General features: G+C 45.9%; 1 protein-coding gene across 7 annotated transcripts in view; it reads left to right on the top strand.

Annotated features, from left to right (window-relative positions):
• BCL2L1 (BCL2 like 1) overlaps positions 1–22,868 on the top strand; it is a 79,504-nt gene that overhangs the window by 3,897 nt on the left and 52,739 nt on the right. For 5 of the 7 annotated variants that reach the window (XM_078651751.1, XM_078651746.1, XM_078651750.1 and 2 more), the window contains exon 2: positions 725–1,367. In XM_078651751.1, the coding sequence (XP_078507877.1) occupies positions 834–1,367 (534 nt within the window). In that variant the 5' untranslated portion in view covers positions 725–833. Of the gene's footprint in view, positions 1–724; positions 1,403–22,868 lie in introns of all 7 variants that reach the window. The other 2 variants (XM_078651752.1, XM_078651747.1) reach the window with 1 other exon arrangement.

Raw genomic sequence — 22,868 nt, 5'->3', positions numbered from 1 at the left:
CCTTGTGGTGCTGGCCAGGGTTAATGATCCGCTATCTCGGTGATTCAGCGGCAGAACACGCACGGATCACCACTGCTGGGCAGGCTCCAGGGCGCATTCCACCCATTGTGAAATCACAGGCGCAGCTCGGTGCCTCGCAGCAGCAGTCGGAAGGGTTCGTCCTGTGCTCACATCCTGTACCATACATAATATTGTCATCCTCGAGGCGGCGGTGGCAGCAGGGCGGGCGGGGCCGCTGGTGCCGTGCACTGAGCGCACACTCTGATTCACGGCGGGGGCGGGGAGGAGGCAGGGCCACCAGCACCCAGGGCGGCTGGGGCATTGATGGGAAGGGGAGGGCTGCCTTCTGCCGTCAGACCAGGCTGGCCCGCTCCTCTTCTGGGACACAAGCCTTCTGACTATGGCTCGGTAGCCACCTGAGACCCCCTAGCCGACTCGCAGAGCTGCCTGGTGCCGACGCCTCAAGGCCCGACCTGTTTTGCTATACCGGGACTCGCCTGGGGAATGCAGGTAGCTCTCATGTTACCCTGCAGTTGTGGTTGGTTCAGTTGTGGTTAGGGCTTTGATGCCCATGAGAACTGGGGGATTTGCATTTCACAGAGGCCTATTATTGTGCGGCTATGTTGTGTACTTGACTGTGCTTTGCTTGCTTTTGTCTCCTTTACCTGCTATTTTCTGTGAGTTTCCTCTTTGAAGTCACAACCTTTGTTTTTTATCTTTGCAGTCTTGACCCTGCGCTCCAGAGGACATTGAAAGAGAACCCAGCCACTGAGTATCTTGCTCCGCTTAGCTTTCTGAACCATGGACTTTCGGATCCCACGTGCTGTGTGAATATGTCGGATGGTAACCGAGAACTCGTGATTGACTTTATATCCCACAAGTTGGCGCAGAAGGGCTACTCCTTCAACCTGTGCTGTGCCAGTGGCCATGAAAATGGGACACAGTTGCCAGAGGCGGGTGAGGGCGATGGTAGACCTAATGGGAGTCCTTCCTGGGAGTCTGCTGCCGCACAGGTGATGACAGACATCTCATTCCCAAGCACCAGTGCCAACGATGCAGTGAAGATGGCACTCCGAGATGCTGGAGATGAGTTTGAACTGAGGTACTGCAGGGCGTTCAGTGACCTCACCTCCCAGCTTCATATCACCCCAGACACGGCGTATCAAAGCTTTGAGCAAGTCGTGAACGAACTCTTCCGAGATGGGGTGAATTGGGGCCGCATTGTGGCCTTTTTCTCCTTCGGAGGTGCCCTTAGCGTCGAAAGTGTTGACAAAGAGATGGAGGGACTTGTAGCGAACATTGCTTCATGGATGTCCACATACCTGAGCAGGAATTTGGATCCTTGGATCCAGGAAAATGGAGGATGGGTAAGGAATCCATTCTTATCCCTTTCAATCTTTAGGTAAATAATGTCTGTTTTATTTATCCAACTTATTATCATAGGAGGCCCATCAGCAATCATTTTTCCAGTTGACGCTTATTCTTGTCTCAGTTTTGGATATCACACGTTTGTGATGTCACTCAGACATTTGTCACCTCTCCAGGTTCTCAGTGATCTCTAGATTCCTATTCTCTTGTCAGCCATGTGAACTTTCTTACAGATGGCTGGGCACAAATACTCTGCCTCATACAGGAGACTTTAGTCCCTAACCTAAAGTACATAAAGCAGGGGTGTTCGATGTAGGTAAAGGAGTACCGTATTTATTCTATATTTTGCGGTTAATGACTCATTTTGTAAAAGAGCTTCATGTACGTTTGATTTCTTTGCTGAATGTGGATATCCTGATAATCTGATTGGATCTAGCCCTCCCTGTTCTAAGCTCAACCACCTGAAATCATCAGTACAAATGACATGCTCCGCAGGTTAGAGGTTACACAATGAAACTGGCGGGGGAATGCGCTTCTCATTATTACCTCGTGTGTTATCAGGTTTGACCATAATTGGTGATAAATCCGTGGGATTTTTTATCTACAAATGTGAGGGAGAGCTTGAGTGTGATAAATTCTCTAATACATTTAGCCTTATGTAGGCTTGGCTTGGTGAATGGGAAGAAACTGCATAGGGTGGATGGGCTTTGTTGTCCCCTGAAGCTGCCAGATGCCACTGCGCTGGCTTTAGTATTCCGGACCGAAGCTTTCTCGCTGTGGGTCAGTGTTGCGGAAGATTGCATGTGTCCTGTCATGTAGTGGGTGGGTTGTTAGGAGCTAAGGAGGCCATTAGAGGTTTGGGGTTCCACAGATCTCTTTTATCTAGTTTTTTTTCCTCCTTTTTGACAGCCTGTTTGCCAGGTGGTGTTTGTGGTGCTGCCCAGGGTCATGGGAGTAAGAATGCATCAGGGGTGGCAGGTGTTTTGTGGCAGCGATGCTTTAAACACAATTTGAATTCGTGATTGATGAGACACTGATTTACATATATCTTATAAGCATGGTCGAGTTGCACTGGGAGCAGAGCAATTCTGAATTTTAATGCTTCTGACAGCCTATTCCATGCCTGGGCTCAATGCTTAAAAAATGTCGGTGAACACAATTCGAATAAATCAAGTAGATTTTTTTAAAATCAGTTTGTGTGCTTAAAGATAGCTTCAGGTTGCTTGTTTAACCTGCGTTCAGATATTACCAGAAAGATCAAGAAAACCTGTTATGATACTACTCACGCTGGCACTGATAAATTTTAAGAGCTGGGTGATATTTACAATTTGTATCTACCTACATACTTTAATAAAATGCTAGCTCCATATTTCTCTTTGTTAGGCTGTATGCTATGCAAATGAACGCAGGGAATCCGGTTTATGCTAAAGCAGTGAATATAAATGCTAGCCAATAACGTTATTTAGAGCAGCTGTAGTAATAAACACCTATACACATTTATTACTAACGTTCAAAGGTCAGTTTCGAGTTTGCCACAGTAAACCTTAAATGACTAGAAAAAAACACACTGTATTGTCTCACAGATTGCATGTAACATTTACTTAACACTGGCAAACAGTCCTCGAAATAATCACGAGGCCTCTTTAATGTGATATGTACCCAACTGCACAAATTTAACCCCTTGAATTCTTGTTTTGGTTAAATGCCCTTTGATCGAAAAATACATGGCATAAACCGATGTGCCCGATATTACAGCTTAATATTGTTTTTGAGGTGGTACAGGCTTCATAACACTCTCAAGGCTCTCCCTACACACAGAGATGTTAAGTTGCATATTTCGCCTTTTGCATCTCCATATATACTAAATAGAACAGAATCTTCTCCAGGCTCCTGCTGGCCGAAGTGTGGTACGAATCTAGAAAGGCTGCTGCTTGCCATTCCTTATTGTTCTTTGAGACAAGATGGGATTTTCTGAGGACCTGGTTCCAGTGTTGTTTGCCTTTGCAGCGTCCAGGGCTTTGGTGAGCGGAGTGGACTCCTGAATGCTGGTTGGCATAGAACCGTCCTCGCCCTTTTCAGCCTTTTGCTTGGTTCCCACCCATCACCACCCTCGCTTGGTTGTTTGCAGGCCTCTTGGGGCTGTCGGGCATAATTGCCCCTCCCCCAGCCCTGGCACTGGGCTCTTTTGTTTCCTTAGGCGCAGGAGCAGATTAGTGGACAGGCGGGAGTGCCTCTCGAGACAGGTGCCTGCAGAAGATCTGGTCTTGCAGAATGGGGCTGAGTCAGCCACACCCCTGCCTCTGCCCCACCATGCCAGCCCTGAGGCGCGCCTGCCCGTGGGCGAACCTCTCCTTGCCACTATCTCCCGGGATCCTTTCGACCCACTAGTTGCTTATTCGGCAGGATGCAGAGGGCGAGTGCCGCGTCCCTCGGGCCCGCGCCTCTCCCTCTGCCAGCCTTAGCTACTGTGCCGTGGTTGCTATGAACAGGTGCCTCTTGGGCTCGCAGCGCTGCCTGGGAGATGGGCTTTAAAGCTCCGCTAGACCTGCAATAAGTGACTTATTGGAGGGGCGGAAGTTGAAAGGGAGTGCGTGTTCCTTCGGAGAAAGGAATGTCTGGCATGCCATTGTTCGGCGTCCTTGAGGGCAGGGCGACTCAGAAACCACAGCCAGCACGAGTTTAAAAGTCCCTTCTCAGGCCTCGCCCGGCGGCTGACGTGGCTGGCTGATCGAAGGTGGCCTATCGCGACTGGAGCTGCGCTGCGGAGCTGCTGCTTTCAGGCTTGACTGGGGCATAGCAGTAACGTTTCTCATGCTTCATGGGATTGAGCAAATGCGGTGCCACATAGCCCTGCAGGTCCAGATGAGGGTGTCCCGCTGTTATATAGCCCTCTATTGTTCTTAAAGGGGCCCCCAGATGTAAAGAAAGGTAGTTCTCTTTACCCAGTCCGGTATTCGTAAATAACGGGCATTTTAGGCTCTTCCTTTGTTTTATGATGTCTGCTTGGGGTTTTAGAACCTTCGAGCTTCGTTGACTGAATGGGCCCCTTCAGAGTCGTGCTAGTCACCCACTTCTTGTGAGGTTTAATCACTTACATCTGGTTTACAATTGCAAATACCACAACAGATGACGAGTAAGGCTGACTTTTCTTACTTTTCAGCTCTGTTATAGTCTCTTTATGCTGTTAATCGATGTGCTGTTGGTTTGATAGTCCCCTCCACCATCTGAGCCCAGTAATCATTGCCATGCACTCCACTTGCTTCTAGTGCACGTTAGTACGTCTTATTGTCACAACTTCAACCAACACACCCACCCGAGAAGCACCTAATGCAGAAACTCAAACCATTCGGCCATGCCGTAATAACTTCAGATTGAGCATTATATAAATGAAATACAGTTATGTCTACCGTCCAACTCCTCTGCATTCTACACAAGGCGCAGATTGTAACAAATTGCCAAGCATTTTGCATTCTTTTAATCATTTTGCCCTAAACAAAGTGATTCCCCGCAACAACAGCTCTGAAGCTTCTCTTCAGCACCTCCAGACAGGTCGCATCACTTGGGCACTTGAATCAGGGTACAGCTCATGTAGAACATGTTCAACATCCCACCTTTAATTTGTATCCGTGAGATACTTAACACTGCACCCTCTCTCATTCACTTTGTACACATTTATGTTCATAAACTATCAATCGTACGATTTTATCTACACACCTTGACCTGTGGTGTCCTTCATTTTCTGGAGATGCAGCCTTCCGAACTAAACAGGCTGCACTCAGCTGTGATTTGTTCAATGGCTGAATCTTGTTGGCCACTCATTTAGAGTGTTGGTTCTGCTGGAGCTCGCAGATGCATACGCCTCTGCGAATTGAGCAGCATTCTGATAAGACCTGGATGCTTAGTTTGCTAGCATTATTCAAGCACAAATAGTATGCTATTTAAGAAGTCACTTTTTGGTGAATACCACTAATAGCCTTTTGCCTTTAATGGTAATGTCTATCAAGAAGATGCAACATGTCTTAGTATTGGCCTTTGCCCTCAGCAGAAGTAGTCCACAGCTTAAAAAGAATGTGCCAAAATCTGTAGGAGGTGCGTGTACCGTTGGTGATGAGGGAGATTGTTGTTCTGTTGGATGGGTGTATCAGAGCTACAGTTTTGTGAGCTCCATATGTGAGACCATGAGCAAAGACGAGAGCGACTGGTGATTGACCTCAGTTTCTCTCAAATTCCTTTATTCTCTTAAATACTCTGCCTGGATTCTGCATTGGACCGTAATCCTTGCTACTAGGCATTACTTCACTCCTTGCATTCATTGTCTTCTGGCTACCTTTGAGGGCATCCATACTCCGCTAACTGAACCTGCATTGGTCTGCCCTTGCGGACACCATTTATGCTGACTTTTGATGCTTTTTTACTCTACCACCAGGTGAACACCATTTAGAGAACCACTGAGCTACTTGTCTATGCTATCCCCACCTTATTCCTTTTTAAAAAAAATTTTTTATTGGGAGACATGGCATGTTAAACAGTCATACAAAACTGAAAATAACCTTGAATTCCATACATGTCATATATCCACATTTTAGTAGACATTTTTAACCCTACCCCCCCAACCCTCCACAGAGGGTCCGAACAGGGAACCGGGGAAGTTACAAAAAAGAATAAAGGAAAAAACAGGATTGTACATATAGTCAAAAAAGACATAAAATAGATACCTGAGAAAAAAAAGAGAAAGAAGAAAAAAAATGGGATTCTTATTGCTCAGAATTTAACCAATTTCTTAAAGGTTTCCAAATCCGCTCATCCTCTCTCCTAGCCCCAAGTCCTCTCCTCTTGTATACAGATTTTTCCCATTTATAAGTATGTAACAATTTACTAAATCGTTGGCGGTACAGGATCTAACCACACTGTCGCCAAGCACAATCTCCACGCAGTCATTGCTGCAAATAGGAGCTTACGCTCCGGTTCTAACATATTTTGCTCAGACACCCCAAGCATTATTAACTGAGAGGACATTTCAACTGTAAAACAAAAAATTTGACTTAAACGTTGCTCAATTTTATGCACCAGATGACTCCAAGAAGGGCAGGAGGCAAGCATATGTATACTATCTGCGGCTAACTCACCACAGCAAGAGCAATTGATCCCTGCAGTCCCTCCCCATTTATACATTCGAGACAGTGTTAAATAGAAATTGAACCAAGTTTTGTAACATTGGACCTGAAGATTAGCAGAAATAAATACAGATTGACTAAAAAAAAAGTGTATCCTCACAGGCCCCTTGGCTGGCTTGAACCCCTATCTGCCAATAGGTAAAGTGCTTAATCAAATCATCGGGTCTCTTAGCACTCAGCAATTTATAGATAGAGGATATAGTTGATTGATTCCCATTAATAGCTTCTACTAATGGGATACGTTCCCAGGAGACAGTCCTTTTAGAGAAAAAATCTCTGACCTGTAAATATTTAAAGAACTGTCTATTCCCTAGTCCATATTTATGTTTTATCCCTTCAAAAGACAAAAGTCGCTCGTCCTCCATAATGTCCCTAACTACAATAACCCCCTGAGCCAACCATTCCTTAAAATAAGCATCCTTAAAGATTCCAGGAAAAAGAGGGTTCATAGAAAACTGAGTATATACGTGAAATCTCCCAATATCAAATATTTTTCGAACCGACGTCTAAACTTTAAATGCTGCTAGGAGAGTTTTAAACCTAACCCTTTTAAAATAAGCTAAATCAATATGCCTGAATAAAAGCCCCTGTGCCTCCTCCCCCAAAATTAAATGATAAATCGAGCTATCTAAGCAATTTAAAGAGCCAATGTCCAACATCGGTGCTATATGTCTAAGTGTTATAGACCAATAGTACATCTGAAAGTTTGGTACTGACCAGCCCCCCCTTTCTCTGGGCAAAGTCATATATTTCAAAGTCCGTCTGGGACGTTTACCAGCCCAGAGGAACCATTAAATAATACGATCTAGTTTTTTAAACCAAATGGGATCGATCAGTATTGGAATCGCTCTAAGGCAATATAGAATCTTTGGTAAAAAAGTAATTTTCACGACATTGCTTCTACCCATTAAAATTAAGGGCAAGTTATTAATCCGATGCGCGTGTAAATCTAATTGCTTGACTAAAGGTTTGAGATTAATTTCAACAATCTGATCAATTTCTGAGGTGATATCTATCCCCCAGGTATTTAGCTTTATTGATAATTCGGGGGTCTATCAAATTAACCTTATCGTTACATATAATTTGAGTTTTGGTTTCATTAAGAAGGTACCCCGATATTGAACCAAACCGAGATGTTAAAATGCCTATTTGTTGTAAAGCGATCTGGGGAGAGTCAGTCAGAATAGCGAGATCGTCAGCATATCCCAAAATTTTGGTTGCTCCACCTTTAGTCAATACCGGGTGGATTAAAACATCGTCGTGAATCTTCCGAATTAATGGGTCTATATAAATCGCGAACAATAAGGGAGAACAAGGACATCCCTGTCTGGTTCCTCTTCGTATATTGATTGTCGCTGATAAATTTCCCATCACAGAAACCTGAGCATTAGGCTGAACATACGTACTTTTAATAGCCCTAATATATTTGTCTCCGATGCCATAATGCTGTAATGTACCCCATAAAAAAGGCCAGGAGACCCTATCAAAAGCTTTTTCCGCATCTAGCAGAATTACAGCCATAGGGTCTCCTGTAACCTTGGTATAGTCGAACAACGTGATGGTGCGACATATATGTTAGATCGTTTCACGGCCAGGGACAAAACCATGCTGTAGCGGGGAGACTAACTTTTTAATTAGCCCAGCTAATCGATTAGCTAACACTTTGGAATACATTTTATTGTCACTATTAATCAAAGTGATAGGGCGATAGGAGCCAGTATCTACGGGGTCCTCCCCCTTTTTAAAAAAAGTGACTATCCTTGCATTCTGCCAGGAAACCGGGGGAGCATTCCCATTTTGAACACCAATGAATAGCTGAAGCATTACCGGGATTAGCTGGGTACGAAAAATCTTATAAAACTCTCCAGGTAAAAAATCTGGACCAACCGCCTTACCAGTTGGGATTGAATCTATAGCTATCCCAAGTTCCTCAGCATTAATCTCAGCATCTAACATATTCAGCTCGTCGTCTGATAAAGCCGGTACCGCCATATCATCCAAGTATCTCTTAATCCCCGCCTGCATTTCACCACTATCCTCAATATCCTCATCATATAATGACTGATAACATTTTTGAAAAGCCAGAACAATAGTCACTTCATCCGTAACCAACCCAACATCTGGATCCATAATGCTTTTTATACGTGTAGCAGCTATCTTTTCTCTAGTTCTGGCAGCTAGTATTTGCCCAGCTCTTTCATTACTTTCATATGCTTTAGAGCGCCAAGCAAGAAATTTGCTTGCAGCTTTAGCCTGAGAAATTTCGATAATGGCCGATTTAATAATTATGATCTGCACTTGTGCCAAATCACCATTCCCTCCGCTCAATAAATCACTAGCAAGCATTTTCTCGGCCTCTTCTAGCCTCAAACCTGCTCTAACTGCTTTTTCTCCCTTTTCTGGCTCTCCCAGCCATATCTGGTGGTCTCCCCCCTTATTCCGGCCTTAAGTGCATCCCAGACGTTCTGAATATCAGTGCTGCCTATATTTTCATTGAGAAATCTAACAATCCATAATGACATGGCTTCCACATAACTACTATCTTTTAACAAGCCATGATTAAATGTCCAAGTATCCAGTTTCCTGGGCCTGGGCTGGATATTTACCTCCAATACTAAGGGATTGTGATCAGACATTACTCTCAGATATTTAAAAATTAAAGACCCCTGTACCAAACTTGAGGAAATAAAAAAGTAGTCTGGTCTAGAATGAATTTTATGGGGGGCTGAAAAATACGTAAACCCAGGTTCCTGTCTCCTGAACCAAGCCCATGTATAAACCAGACCATGAAGTTCCTGGAGTTGCCTCCGAGATCTATAAACTTTTGGTTTACGACCACCATACCCTACATCTGGCCAGATGGCAAGCTCAAACCCAATATTGATGTTAAAATCTCCACATAATATGCACGGGGAAGGCCAACCAACCAATTCGAGACTAAGCCTAATATAGAGCTCGGGGTCGTCAAGCACCGGGCCATATAGAGAGCAGAGTGTAAAAGCTCTGTTTTGAAATTCCACATGTATAATGACCCATCGTCCGAACTCATCCGCCAAAGAACTGGTTATATTCACAACCCCCTACGAATAAGGATAGCCACCCCTTTGGTCTTTGCCTCCAGTTTTGTCCAAACAGCCAATTGGAATCCTTCAAACTCAAGACGTTTATGGCGACTTGCCTCAATATGGGTCTCCTGTTGGCAGATAATATCTGCCCTCAAGAAGCGGACATCCTCTCTAAACCTACGTCGCTTAACTGGATAATTGAGTCCACAAATGTTTATGGATGCTATCCTGATATTAACCATACCCAAAGAAATCATCCAGCAATGTTAGTCCAAAAACAAAAAATAAATTAGAAAAAAAAAGAACCCACTCAATCCTGTCCCCCATAAAGCTTGCATTCCTATCCTCCCCCCCCTCCCACTGCACCGGACCCCCCCCACCTACACCCGCCCCCCTTACCCCTCACCCCCAACAAACAGGCAAAAAAGGTCCTCAGACCCATGTGATGCCTCCCGCGTATCCAGTGCCACCTGGTCACTCCCTGGATCCCTCTATACCGAAAGAGAAAGAAGGAAATAAGGAAATGAAAGAGAAGGAAAAACAAATTCGTCCCTAGAAAAAGACATAGAAATCCATAAGAGAAGAAGAAGCCCGAACATCCTAGACCTAATACCCCATGATATCCCGACAAGAGAAAGGAGCAGCACATACATAATGCATTCCGGGCCACCAATTTTGTGAAAAATCATACATCTATAGACAAGCTATGAGCCAAAACAAGCGGATCCAACCACTATTTCAGTTAACCGTCAGTAAGCTCCTTTAGATAGTTCTCCGCTTGAATTTCTAAAACAAAAACTCAGGTCTTCCCTTGGTAGATAACCTTCAATTTTGCGGGGTTTATCAAGTAGACCTCACACCCCAACCGTAGCGTGGCAGAAATCAGGGCGTACAAAAAAGATATGTCCTTCCACAGATTTTTTTAGAGTCTGGTCTTGCCTTTTCAAAAATAGCTTGGCGCAACAGAAAATTGCCTCAAAAAATTAATATTGCACGAGGTTTAGTGTCCGGGCCAGTGTTCTTTTTTAGAAATAATGGAAATCTGTGGACTCGCTGAATCTGGGTCTCCCACGACCAATGGGCAAGCTCCGGGAAAGCTGCTTTAAACAATTTTAGAACAAACTCCCTGATATCTTCCCCTTCAGCTTTCTCTTCGATCCCCAGAAGGCGCAAATTGTTTCTCCGAAGCCGATTTTCTGAGTCTTCCAGTTTCCATAATACGTCTGTATATCTTTCATCATTAGCTGACGTCTTAGCTTCTACAGTCTCGAGCCCTACTTCCAAACCCACAATTCGTTCTTCCAAAGTAGTGGTCCTGGCGATCACCTCTGCACAGGCTTTAGTGGATAGCCCCCTGAATTTTCATTGTTGCCAGCTGTGCTCTTTTGTGCTCTTGGCGTGCTTCCGATTGTATAGATGTAAGCATCGCATAAATCTGAGCATTTGAGGGAGATTGAATAGGTTCATTACCCCGTTCTGCAGATTGCTGCCCTGAATCGCGATGTCCTCCAGTGCCAGCTAAGCTAGTTGTAGCCACAGAGTAATCCCACTGCAAGTTATTGTTGGTTTCCGAGCAATTGCTTCCACGTCGCCTTTGACTGTCAGAGGGGGTTCTCTCAGCTTTACGGTGGCGAGGAATAGCCCTTCTTAGCGTGTCTGCAGTAGTAGGTGCGCTCCCACTATCTTCTCCTGAAATGTCCTCCAAATTATCAGAATCAGTGGAGACCTCAATTTCTGATTCCTCCGCCAGAGAGAAAAAACTATCCCCATCATGCGTATCTGGGATACTGCCAGTGCCAAGCTCCGTATCCGACCGGCCTCGAGCTGGAGTTTGAAAAAAAGAGGCAGATTCAAAATGGGAAACATCCTTTACAACGCAACTTTTACCACGCAGTGCCTTTACGACGCAACTTTTACAACGCAAACCATTACAACGCATTGCGCTGGGGGGGCGCTCTAGGATAGGGAATAGGTTTAATGTACTATCCAACACCTTCCCTACTATCCATGGGGACTGGAGTTGGAATAGTAAATTAAACTATTCACTATCCAGCGCCCCAAAGCACTATGCGTTGTAATGGCATGCGTTGTAAAACTTGCGATGTAAAGGTAGGTGTTGTAAAAGTATGTGTTGTAACGTCATACATCCATTCAAAATTAATGGCCGGTAGTTGAGACAAATCCCCAGTGGCACCAGCCACAGTAACATCAGGGGTAGCAGGAGTCTCAAACACCTCAACACCTTTAATCGAGATTTCCTTCCTGATCAGCTTAGCGGAATCGCTGCCTTCTTCGCTGCCCTCCTCCTGTAAGGGTACAACACTAGGGGCGACGGGGGGTCCAGTAGTAAGTGGAGGCAAATGTATCATTACTTTGGTATTTGCGGGCTTAGAGGAAAACATTCCAGGGACTACGGGTACTTTACCACGAGTATTACCAGATTGAGGTGCCTGGGTGGAAGATGTCCCCTCATTTCTTGCCCCAGCCCCTTGCGATGCTGCCGGAGTTTTCTCCGTACATTTCCCTTTAGGCAAAACCCCTCTCTTGGCACTCACCACTGCTGCACCCTTTCCCACGGGCTTGTCCACTGCCTTATCTGGAATTCTAGACTTCTCCTCAGTTAGAGCCGTCTTTTTGACCCCAGCCACCGTCGCCTCGGCCGCTCCGGGCGCTTTAATCTTAGGTGCCGGCGGAATTCCGTTTTTATGAGGCGGCATAATCTTGCCAAAAGCTCCGAGCAGTTCGGCGTTCCGCAGTAGGTCCTGCTTCCAATCAGGCTTCTCATCAGACCACGCCCGCCAGGTCCACAGGTGAGCGCGGCTGCGAAGCTCCAACACCGTTAGTCTAACAGCCCGCAACCAGGGTCTTTGGCGTTCCGCGTCGACCAGCATATGGCCCGTAAGTCTATTTTCAATATTTCCAGTATTGAATGTTTAGGGTATCCCCAAAAAAAACCTTGCTTCTCTCAATCCTTCAATCCTTCACGAATATCAGCGCATTACTTTTCCAGGGAGTGACACCCGCACTCTTCACGCGGCCGCCATCTTGCCTCAATCCCCACCTTATTCCAAACAATTGACTGAGCTTGTTTGTTTGGCGTTCGATGTATGCTAGTAGCCCTGCAGCACCAGTCAGTTCTCCATGGCGTCTTAGCTGTTACCGTAGTGCTTTCCAATGTTCCCCAGTCCCGATGATGACCTCTTGCTTATTATAGCGGTCGAAATGCCGTTAACATAGACTCGCTGCCCACCCTTCTTAAATAATTTTGTGGAGTCCTAATTCATTTGTCGTCGTATATATACAGCAGCACTTTTTCACTTTTGTCTCACAGAGTGATCACTTTTCAGAGTGCTTAACCCGTGATAATACTGCGTACATACAAAGACTTATGTAACAACTCAACTGTTAAGTAAAAATCCTCTAAAAATTGATCTTACTTTCTGGATAAAATATGCATCTGTATATTACTGAATGTAATTTTGAAATGAGTCCACAGTTAACCTTTGTTCTATCCATATCGTGACTAAAATAGTGCAAAGATCTTCTTGGTCATTGTGGCCTCCCACCTAAGCACGTTCCTTCTTATTATCTCTCATGTGAATTGTCCCATAGATGTGTTCTTTGCCAACATGCAAGGGGATCTTGTAGGCCATGGCTGGCTGGTGATCTTTGACAGTGAAGAAGCTTAAAGTATTATGTCAAATTGGGGCAGAATGGGCCTTGATTATCTTTGCGAGTTGTGGGGTGGCATGAGGTTAGATTTTCTTCAAAGTTTTGTTGTGTGCAAAGAACCGGGCCAATTGGTCCACATATAGGGCTAGATGTAGGTAAAGCATATTTACCGACTCTTAAATACCGAATTTTACCGATTCGGTATTTAAGAGTCGGTAAATATGAAGGGGGGAGATGTAGGAAAATCCAGATGTTTATTTACCGAATCGGTAAAAATCGGTATTTACCGATTCGGTAAATACCGACCGGTAATGCCCATTCATTCCTATGGGCTTTGAAGCCCATAGGAATGAATGGGCATTACCGATTCGGTATTTACCGAATCGGTAAATACCGAATTTCACAAGGGTGCAGGGGGTGTCACTTTGACACCCTCTAGCACCCCCAAAACAGGGTCGGGTGCCATGTGGCAGGCATACATGCCCTAAGGGCAGGTCTGCCTGTCATATGGCACAGGTGTGCATGCACACATGTGCATGCACACCGGAATCGGTATTTTAACATCAAATTGAATTTGATGGTAAAATACCGATTCAGTAAGGCTTGTGGGACTCAGAAGAGTCCCACCTACATATCAAATTTACCGAATCGGTAAAAATACCGATTCGGTATTTTACAGATTCGGTAAATTTACCGATCGGTAAATTTACAGATTCTGTAAAATGACTGGCCCTACATCTCAAAATCCAATTACCGGTCGGTAATGGCCGAATTCGGCCATTACCGACCGGTAATTGGCCACCTACATCTGGCCCCAAGTTGTTACAAATTAGGAGAAAGCTTGGCACCCGGCAGGGTTGTTCTTTGGCCCCTTTATTGTTCATTTTAGCTATGGACCCCTTAATCCGTCATTTCCAGGAAAGGCATCTACAGCGAGGCCTACAGTTCAACACCAGTCCTCTCCTGGTCTTGCTCTACGCAGACGACACCATCCTTTACGTCCGAGAACCTCAGGTAAATTTGGAGCCTCTCATCTGGGAGATTATCCGGTTCGGTCCGCCCTCGGGCCTGGGAATCAACTGGCAAAAGTCTGTTATCTTTCCCTTAACATCTAACACCACTTCATGGGACTGTGAATTCCCCCTCGAATGGAGTACTGACTCAGTCAAGTATTTGGGCATACACATCCATCTGGAGACCGCTCGGTTCCTCCGCTTCAGCTACGGGCGGGCAATCAGCGCCCTTGAGGCCCAAGTAGACAGATGGCTGAGGCTCCCATTATCTATTACCGGAAGGGTGGCAATCATCAAAATGGTTGTGCTCCTAAATTTCTATATCTTTTCAACAATATTCCTATACCCCTCCCCAACAGTTTCTTCTTAACTTTACGGTCCCCCCTTATCAGACTGGTGGGGGGGGGGGGTACACATGCACACGTGCGCTGGCAGGTTATTACTCTCCCTTACGATAGGGGAGGGTTTGCCGTTCCGGATTTCCACTTTTACTATTTAGTAGACCATTGCAGCTATGTTTTTGCATGGAACCACCTGGATGCCAGGATTCCCTTTCTCCGCCCAGAGACCGACTTTGTTCTGCCCGAGCAATTAGCCTCTAGTTACCTAAGGGCATACCCAGAGACCCTAACGACATCCAGGCCGTCTCCACCACCAGTTGGGCCTGGGGTAAGCAGCGTCATGTCCTTGGCGCCCCTACGCTGTATTCCACGGCTCTTCCTATCCCCAACGCCCATTGGTTGCCAATCACCGGTGAAAAGCTGGTGCAGCGCACTTTGCCCAAATTCGGCATCTCTAAAATGGGTGATTTATTCCTAGGGCTTCCGGTTTCATGGTATTTATTTTTTTGACATTTCCGTCTGTATTTATCCATATTTATTTTTTGCCAATTTTATCTGTATTTAACCATATTTATTTTGGGTTTTGTGGAAAAATGAAGCTAAAGTTAGCATATTTCCACATTTATTTAAAGGGCAAGTATGTACACATGCTTGAATGCCTACTAGGTTTTAACATTGTAAATCCCCCACAGAAGAAAAATCAATTCACTGATAAGAAAATATGCATATTTCAGTATCCATTTTGTGCATATCTACTGCTGTTAAAAACTCTTTAATAAAATTCCTAACCTTTTTAGCTCATTTATCTATCAATCCACACAGCAATTGGCCCGGCAGTCATGGCAGCCAATATTCAGAATTGCTCAAAAAGCAACCCAATTTCCATTTTTATCCACATTTAAAAATAAATACAAACAAGAAAATAAATGGTTTTTGTCTGTATTTATCTGTAAAAATCATTAAAAACGGAAAACAGGGATCCTTGTCTATACCCGAAATGCCATATCTTCTTGGCAACAGAAGATGTCCGCTTACACAACGTCACGTTTATGGACAGCTTTGTTCTTGGCCGAATCCATTCGGCGCTTCGTGCCACTCTTCCTGGTTTCCCATTAGAACCGGACTCATTCACACCACTCTTGCACATCATTGAAAACTAAAGTGGGACTCATCTCCTATCTAAATTATGCAAGACATGCTTTGCGTTGATCCCGATCAATGACCACAAGGTCTGCAAGCTTTGGGAGGATGATTTAGGTCCCCCCATCACTGACGATCAGTGGGCTAGATGTTGCGAGGTGACGAAGGAAGTGTCTCTCAACAGCAGGCATAAACTGCTACACCTCAAGTTCCTTCGCAGAATGTACATCACTCCTACCAGGATCCACAGACTGGACCCTTCCAGACACCACAATTGCTGTAAATGCAATGCCCCTTATGCTGATTTTTCTCACCTCACATGGACCTGTCCAAAACTACAGTCATACTGGGAGGGGGTACACGTCACTCTGGGCGCCATGACCGAGTTGTCTTTCGTCCCCACACCTGAAGTGGCACTACTGGGGTATGTGTTTAATTTTCCCCCAAAAATCAGGAGGTTTGCATCTCCCAGCCTGCTGCTTGCTAAGAGTGAAATTGCTATTCACAGGGGCTGTCGGTCATCTCTCACTTTACAAAGCTGGGTAAACAGTTTGGCATATTGTAACATCAACAGCAAAATATATTCAAGCACGCTGCCTGGCTCTTCCCGCCCCAAAGATATTTGGGGTCCATACAGGTCCTATGTGGAAGCTATCAGACGGGCCACTGAACGGGGCATTGTCCCTGCAGGGGTTGGGTAATTGAACGGCAATCTTTCAATTACCTGATCAGCCATGGCTGAGGCTTGCACTATTTATAGGCCCTAAGCGTAGCTAGTAATTTCCTATCAGTGATGGCTGGAAAGCGCTGGTTCTCTGTCACTAACCCCCCATGGGCCAGCTGCTGATATTGTAGACCAGTCTTCTCACAGCTTACCGGTGTGGTGTCCCATAAATCTATCCTTTCTCTTGTAACTTTGTGAGATATCTCCTAGGCCTGTCCTAGGCTTAGTATATCCTCTTCTAGCTCAGTTGTGTGGTACCCCATATGCCTGTCTACTCTTCTCTATTGGTTTTAAGTTGCATTTTTATTTCGCTCTGTTTGACTCCTTCCTAAAACTCTGTAACTCTTGTATCAGTTGGATGGTAATATGTAGCCCTGTCTCTTGTGGATCAGTTACATCGAGTCCACATCTTTAGCAAGCCTTTTTTCTTTCTTCCTTAGCTGCAGCGGGGGGTGTTTAATCTTCACCTCTGTTCCCTCATTCTTCTGTTTCATCCCACGAGTCCCCCTTAACATGCACTATGTACTGGGTTTGCATTTGCTGGTTAAAGCACACCCACTGCTTTCCCAGGGCGTGAATGGCCTGTGCTTCCTGTTATTGAGCGCTCAATCAGCTGCTTTCCGCGTGCCCTCGATGCTGCTAACAGTCGGCTGTATTGATCGAAATCAGGCATGTTTCCTAACGACAACAGCAAAAAACCACTGTGAAGCAAATGAATGGGCACCTCCCTACGACCGAGCCGATGTTTTAGATCTGTTAGCAGCTTTCCACCCCTAGCTGTGACCTATGACATCCCACTTACAATTTTCCAGGAATTGAAGTGGTATGACATGTACCCTTGCTCTTTTCCTGCCTTGATCGCCACACCCTTGGGCTGCGTATGAGAATTATGAATTGAGTTTTGGAATTGCTGTGGTAATAGCCATCCACCGCAGTAATTTCTGCCCGCCTCTTTAAAATTATATTCATCATTTGAGACTTTGACACAAAGGCTGACTCAAACTAAACTCCTCATGGGGGAAGTTCTTTGTTTCCTAAGTCAGCGGCTGACCTCTTGCCCAGGCGGTAGTACAGACGTGCTTCCTAGTTTGGCTTCCGCTCAGTGATGGTAACTGGGGCTTAGCGGGGAAACCAGAAGCATGTGGCTTATTCGTGTCAAGAGGATGTGGTAACTAGTCTTACTGCCAGCTGATAAACGCTTTTGCCTCTTAACCCTCAGGCGATTCTTCTTACACCTTCTCTTGAGCATTCTAACTGTATATACAAATAATAATCTTTCTAACTCTAATCAGTGGTGCCTTATTCCCTTCCTTGAGTTACAACTCTTCATTTACATGAATGAACTGTATTTTTATTACATTTTAGTAATATGCACTGTGAGTATACCTTCTGTGCACATGCCTTTCATTCCCATCTTCATTGAGCTAATGTTGTCACCACATCTTTTGAGTAGACACCTCCCTCATTAACAGAAGAAATGGTCTTGAAGCCAAGTAGCAAGGTTGCTTTGTGATTGATGGAGTTTAGGCCCTTCTTCTAAATCCCTTGTGAGCTTCCCATGTTCTAATGGAAGTTATAGTAAAAAGGGGATCAGATAAAGGACTGGTTTTGCCCCCTCAATTTGTGTTTCTTGCATCTAGCTTCGTTCTTTAAAAAAAAAAAATGTATGGGCTTGGTGACAAATAAACTTTCCGTTTGGCTGAGAGGCATGGGATAGTCACAATGTGCTTACAGTGTGGCTGTATGACTTTGCACTCTGTGGATTCCCGGTGTGATGCTGCACTGTTTACGAAATGCAACCCACGACCCTGGCTTACCAGCACTTTGGGATGCGGGTTCTTGTTTTCTGTCTTGGCCAAGAAATCTAAGACTAAGTGTTACCTAGCAGCATGTTGTGACATTCGGATCATGTGACTTGGGATTGTGTGCATGGTCACCAGTTATCAGATCTGATGCAATCCTGGTCTTCTGCATTCCTTGATCCTAACGGGTTAGGGATTTGGCATATGCTTCTCTTCCTGGTCACCAGAGGTTTATATCTCCACCGTTAAGTCAGCCGCCTGCCGTGTCACACTGATGATGGTGCACTGACTTGTGATCCTACTTGGACTCACGACTTAGCTGGTCACATGATTCCCTAGGCATGACTTGGGGAACTAAAGTATTGTGAAAACTGTGAAAGTGTGTTTTCTGTGCAACCGCAACTTGTCATGTGATTTCAAAACTCTAGTAAGTGAAAAGGACTGTGTTCTGTTAGAAACGAAAACAGAAGTCTGTATGTGCACAGCCCATTCATGGAAAGAATCCAGTCGGCACCTACAAGAACACATCTATAACCCCCTTCCCTTGACGGGTCTATGGCTTGTCAGCAGGAGGCACCCGTGTGCCCTGACAGGCCCTGTCATGGGGAGTAGTCTCACACCAGACACAAGAAGCTTGTCTGAACAATCACACAGGACCCACAGGCAGCATCAGAGTGAGGTGCGGTAGCTGGTGACGTCATTACTTTTTGATCTCGTTCCTCATTCAGTTCACAAGCCCCGCCGCTTCTTCATTCATTCGACGGCTTCGCTCAGGGTTTGGTCACCAGGGTGTACCAGACAGCCTGTTCTGAGAGCAGTGTCGGCTTTTGTATCTGCTCTACAGGCTCGTGTGGTTGCAAAGAACAGCTGCGCTGGGAGGCCTAGCATTTGCATAACGGCTCTGGTGCACTCTGACCTGAAGAGCTGCACCTGCAGGGCAAGAAGGGAGAAAAGGGGGTGTTCATGAAAAACACAGCGGGGCTGTAAGGTGAGCTAGAGAGCAGGAAGAGATCTGAAGAGGAGATGAGCAAAATGATCCTCCCCCACCCCCAAAGCTTCTGTAAGGCATCCACCCCACCCCACCTCTACCCCTGGAACACCGCAACACATGTTCATGAAACGGCGGGTAACTCATATAACATCTACAGCCACGTTCTCAGTCCACCAGGAACTTGGCCTTGGGTATATCTCTGACACCCTTCAAATGGCCCCCATCTTGTTATGGATAAGGACCTGGACCAATAATAATCTAGGCCTGAATCATAAAATACTGGTGGACTGTCTAAAACTGGATAATTGGAAAAATATTGCTTGGCTATCATATATTCACAAGTGTTCTTCGGACCTGGGTCGTCCTGATATTTTTTCAGTCCCTCAAGGTCTGAAGAAATCTGATTTAGATTGGGTTAAGCTTAATTTTACCAAACTGAAACACGTGGAGAGGGAGGAACGCCAATTGATTAAATTCACGGTCAGAGCCCACTACCTGACCATCACCAGCCTTTCTATACAACCGTACCTTTCCATTGTTAACATTCCTTTTCATAGGTGGCTTCTGGTTAAACTTCGGTTTAACCAGATTTATACGGTTCTTTGTGATAGCCAAGGCTGGTATAAGGAGGAGGACGCTCCTGTTTGTAATTGCGACAACTCTTCAAAGCAAGATAACATGCACTTTATGCTGTTTTGTCATTTTTTTAATGAGCCCAGACAGAAATACTTGGTTCCATTACTGAAGGATAAAGCCTTCCATCAGGCAAAACCTGCCCTCCTGTATCTTCAATTATTGGACTCTGTGTTGGCTATGTTTAGTGTGGCCAATTTTCTTGTTGCTGCTGTTAGGATCAGGAGGAGAAGACTTAATAATGTAACATAAGGGTTCTGCATGGAAGGTTAAAATGGAAAAAATCCTTGGTTTGAAAAAAAAAAAAAATAACCCTGGTTTCCTTTTTGTTTTTTTATCTTTACACTGTGAATATATGAATTATTTATGATGTTTTTAATTGTTTTTAATATTGTGAATATGTACATTTTATTGACCCATTGATTATGTCAACTTCTCAGAAATTTGTATTGCCCCTTTTTTGTGAATGTAGAATGCTTTTATGATTTTTAACTAAATCGAATAAAGTGGTTTTGACTTGACTTGACTCATATAACATGGAGCAAGAAAGGCAACCTAGCTACAGAGTAATTTTCAAGTGGACGCTAGGATCTACATTAGCTTACTTTCCTGGGCCGTGGTATTAATTTCTGCTGAGAGTCCACATTGTGCGTAAAGCTTGTGACCTGCTGGCCTTACTCTAATCTTAACTATGTGCTAAATTGACGTTTTTTAGGTCTCGCCTGTCGATGCGCATGCGCATCGAGCAAGGCGAGAGTATTGCGAGTTATCCACTCTTTATCCACACTGCAAGGAATCGTGGCGATTCCTTGCAGTGCCCGTGACTTTTAAGGTCAATGCGCATGCGCATTAAGCTTATGCGCATGCGCATTGACCTTAAAAGTCACGGGCGCGTGCATGTCCGTCTTTGTTTACCCGCTCCGCCCCCTCCCGCCGTGTCGCCTTGCCTACTCTCTTCCACAGCCTCCCCCAGCTCCGCCCCCTCACTACTTGATTGCACGGCCGCTAGGCCGTGCCTCCCCTACTCTCCTCCCCCCTCCTCCTCTCCTCCCCTGCCTGCCTGGGGTAATATCAGCACGAAGCCAGAGAGCAGGTCTGTCGGGACTGGGTGCCCGTCTCCGAGCTGCAACCAGGCCGCTCACCCCCCACCCCCATTACCCGACGGCGTAGGCACCAATCTCTCCACACTTCCGTGCCTCAGCCTGAAAGCGCCATCCCGACGACATTTATTTAAAATGAAAATGACGGTTAATTTTTATATATTCGTACCCGATGTGGGCCCAGCTCTAGGTACACAAAGTTAATGCCCCAATTCAAGTGCGCCTCTCCACCCTACTACAGTAGGAAGATCACATTACTTCCTGTCATTAGGGGGCACCAAGTTCTCAATTCGGGTAAGAAAATAGAACCTCAGCTCGACTTGGAAGTTAACCATGACTATTCGCGATCATGCAATAAATTGAGGCCCGGAATGGAGCCACCGTGCTTATACCCGCTGGATTTCGTCACCCTCACATGCTCACTCTTGCTCGCCCTGGGATGGGGTATGAGGGTCGGGCTCACCTCGATTGAAAGTCTCCGGCGTCGCGAGGCATATCTGAGCTCACTCAGTCCGTCTTGGGAGCGGCGATCTTGAGTTGTTGCCGGGGGCGCCTCACTCCCTCGTCGGACTCATCCCTCCGTTTCATGGGGCCGTCGCTCCAACTTCAACAATCCACTATATTTTAAAATGGTGTCCTGAATGCGCTGCCCTTGGACGCCCCTCCGTCCAGTGCCAGATTGGAAGTGAGACCGGTTTCAGATTTGGAGCCGCCCCCCCCCCCAGGCCAAGTGCAGATCTGGTGTGAACTGGATTAAAACGGTAGGCCCAGGAGCCGCCTCTCCCCTCAGGAAGTGCGCTCCCTGGGTGCCCTTGTGTGGGAGATGAAAGAGACGGGAGGGGGGCAATTCAGAGGTTCACTTCCAAAGCTAAACTGATTAGAAGTATTGTGCGAGGGCCTGAGACCTGCAGGGGGTCTGTGTGCAGCCCAGCCCCCTATCCCGGCTCACCCCAGTTCACACCCGGGGCTATGGAGATACCAGTGTGTCCCAGCCCCCTCTCACACCTATCGGTGCATACAGTGTCCAGCACGGAAGATGGGCACAGCCAACACGTTCAGCACAATAAAGATGGCGCTGATAAGAAGTCCCAAAATAAAACCAACCGACAGTTCAAACGCAGGGCGTTGATCCCAGGCCAGTGCCCTACAAGGACCAATCACTGACGGTGCTGATACTGGACAGATTTGCAAACTGCAACCAGGCCCGTGCCTCGGCGTTGACCTTAATGAAACTCAACATAGACTACACCTGGGCAGTGCTGCAAGGGGCCGTCCTCAAATTGCACCTTACTCCGTCTGACCCACTTACAAGGAGCTATCTAAAAATTGCACCCTGCCCATCTTCTGGACAGTGTTACAGGAAACGTCGTCTAACTGGACCTGCTGCTTCCTCTGGGCATTGCTGCAAGATCAGTACAGAAACTGCACTCTATTCCACTTGCCCCCTACCGCAAGGGGCGATATAAAAACTGCACCATGCATCTTACCCGAACAATGATGCATGCTGCATCTTAAGCCTTATCTGAGCATTTGTTCACGGGGCAGTTAACAGAATCCAATTACACATAACTCCGCCTGACTCCTGCTGCAAGGAGCCACATCCAAACTGTACCATGCTTGCAGCTGCAGGAGGCACGCCAGTCCAGGGGCTCTGCCTTGTACGGAAACATGATGGGTGCATGTACCCATAAACTAATTCCGGGCAAAACTGCACGGGCCCAGCTGCAGAGTGCTGCCACAGGTCCACGTGTGCACAGCAGAGGCCACGTATTTGCTAACTGCTCATTCACAGCTGCCCAGGGTCGGACTGGTTTATAGGCAGGGCCACTGGTATTTTGAGACAGG

This window comes from Lissotriton helveticus, chromosome 7 (assembly GCF_964261635.1).
Source record: "Lissotriton helveticus chromosome 7, aLisHel1.1, whole genome shotgun sequence".
NCBI classification, from domain to species: domain Eukaryota; kingdom Metazoa; phylum Chordata; class Amphibia; order Caudata; family Salamandridae; genus Lissotriton; species Lissotriton helveticus.
Note: the sequence above shows the minus strand (reverse complement) of the source record. Positions and strands in the feature narration are given on the sequence as shown.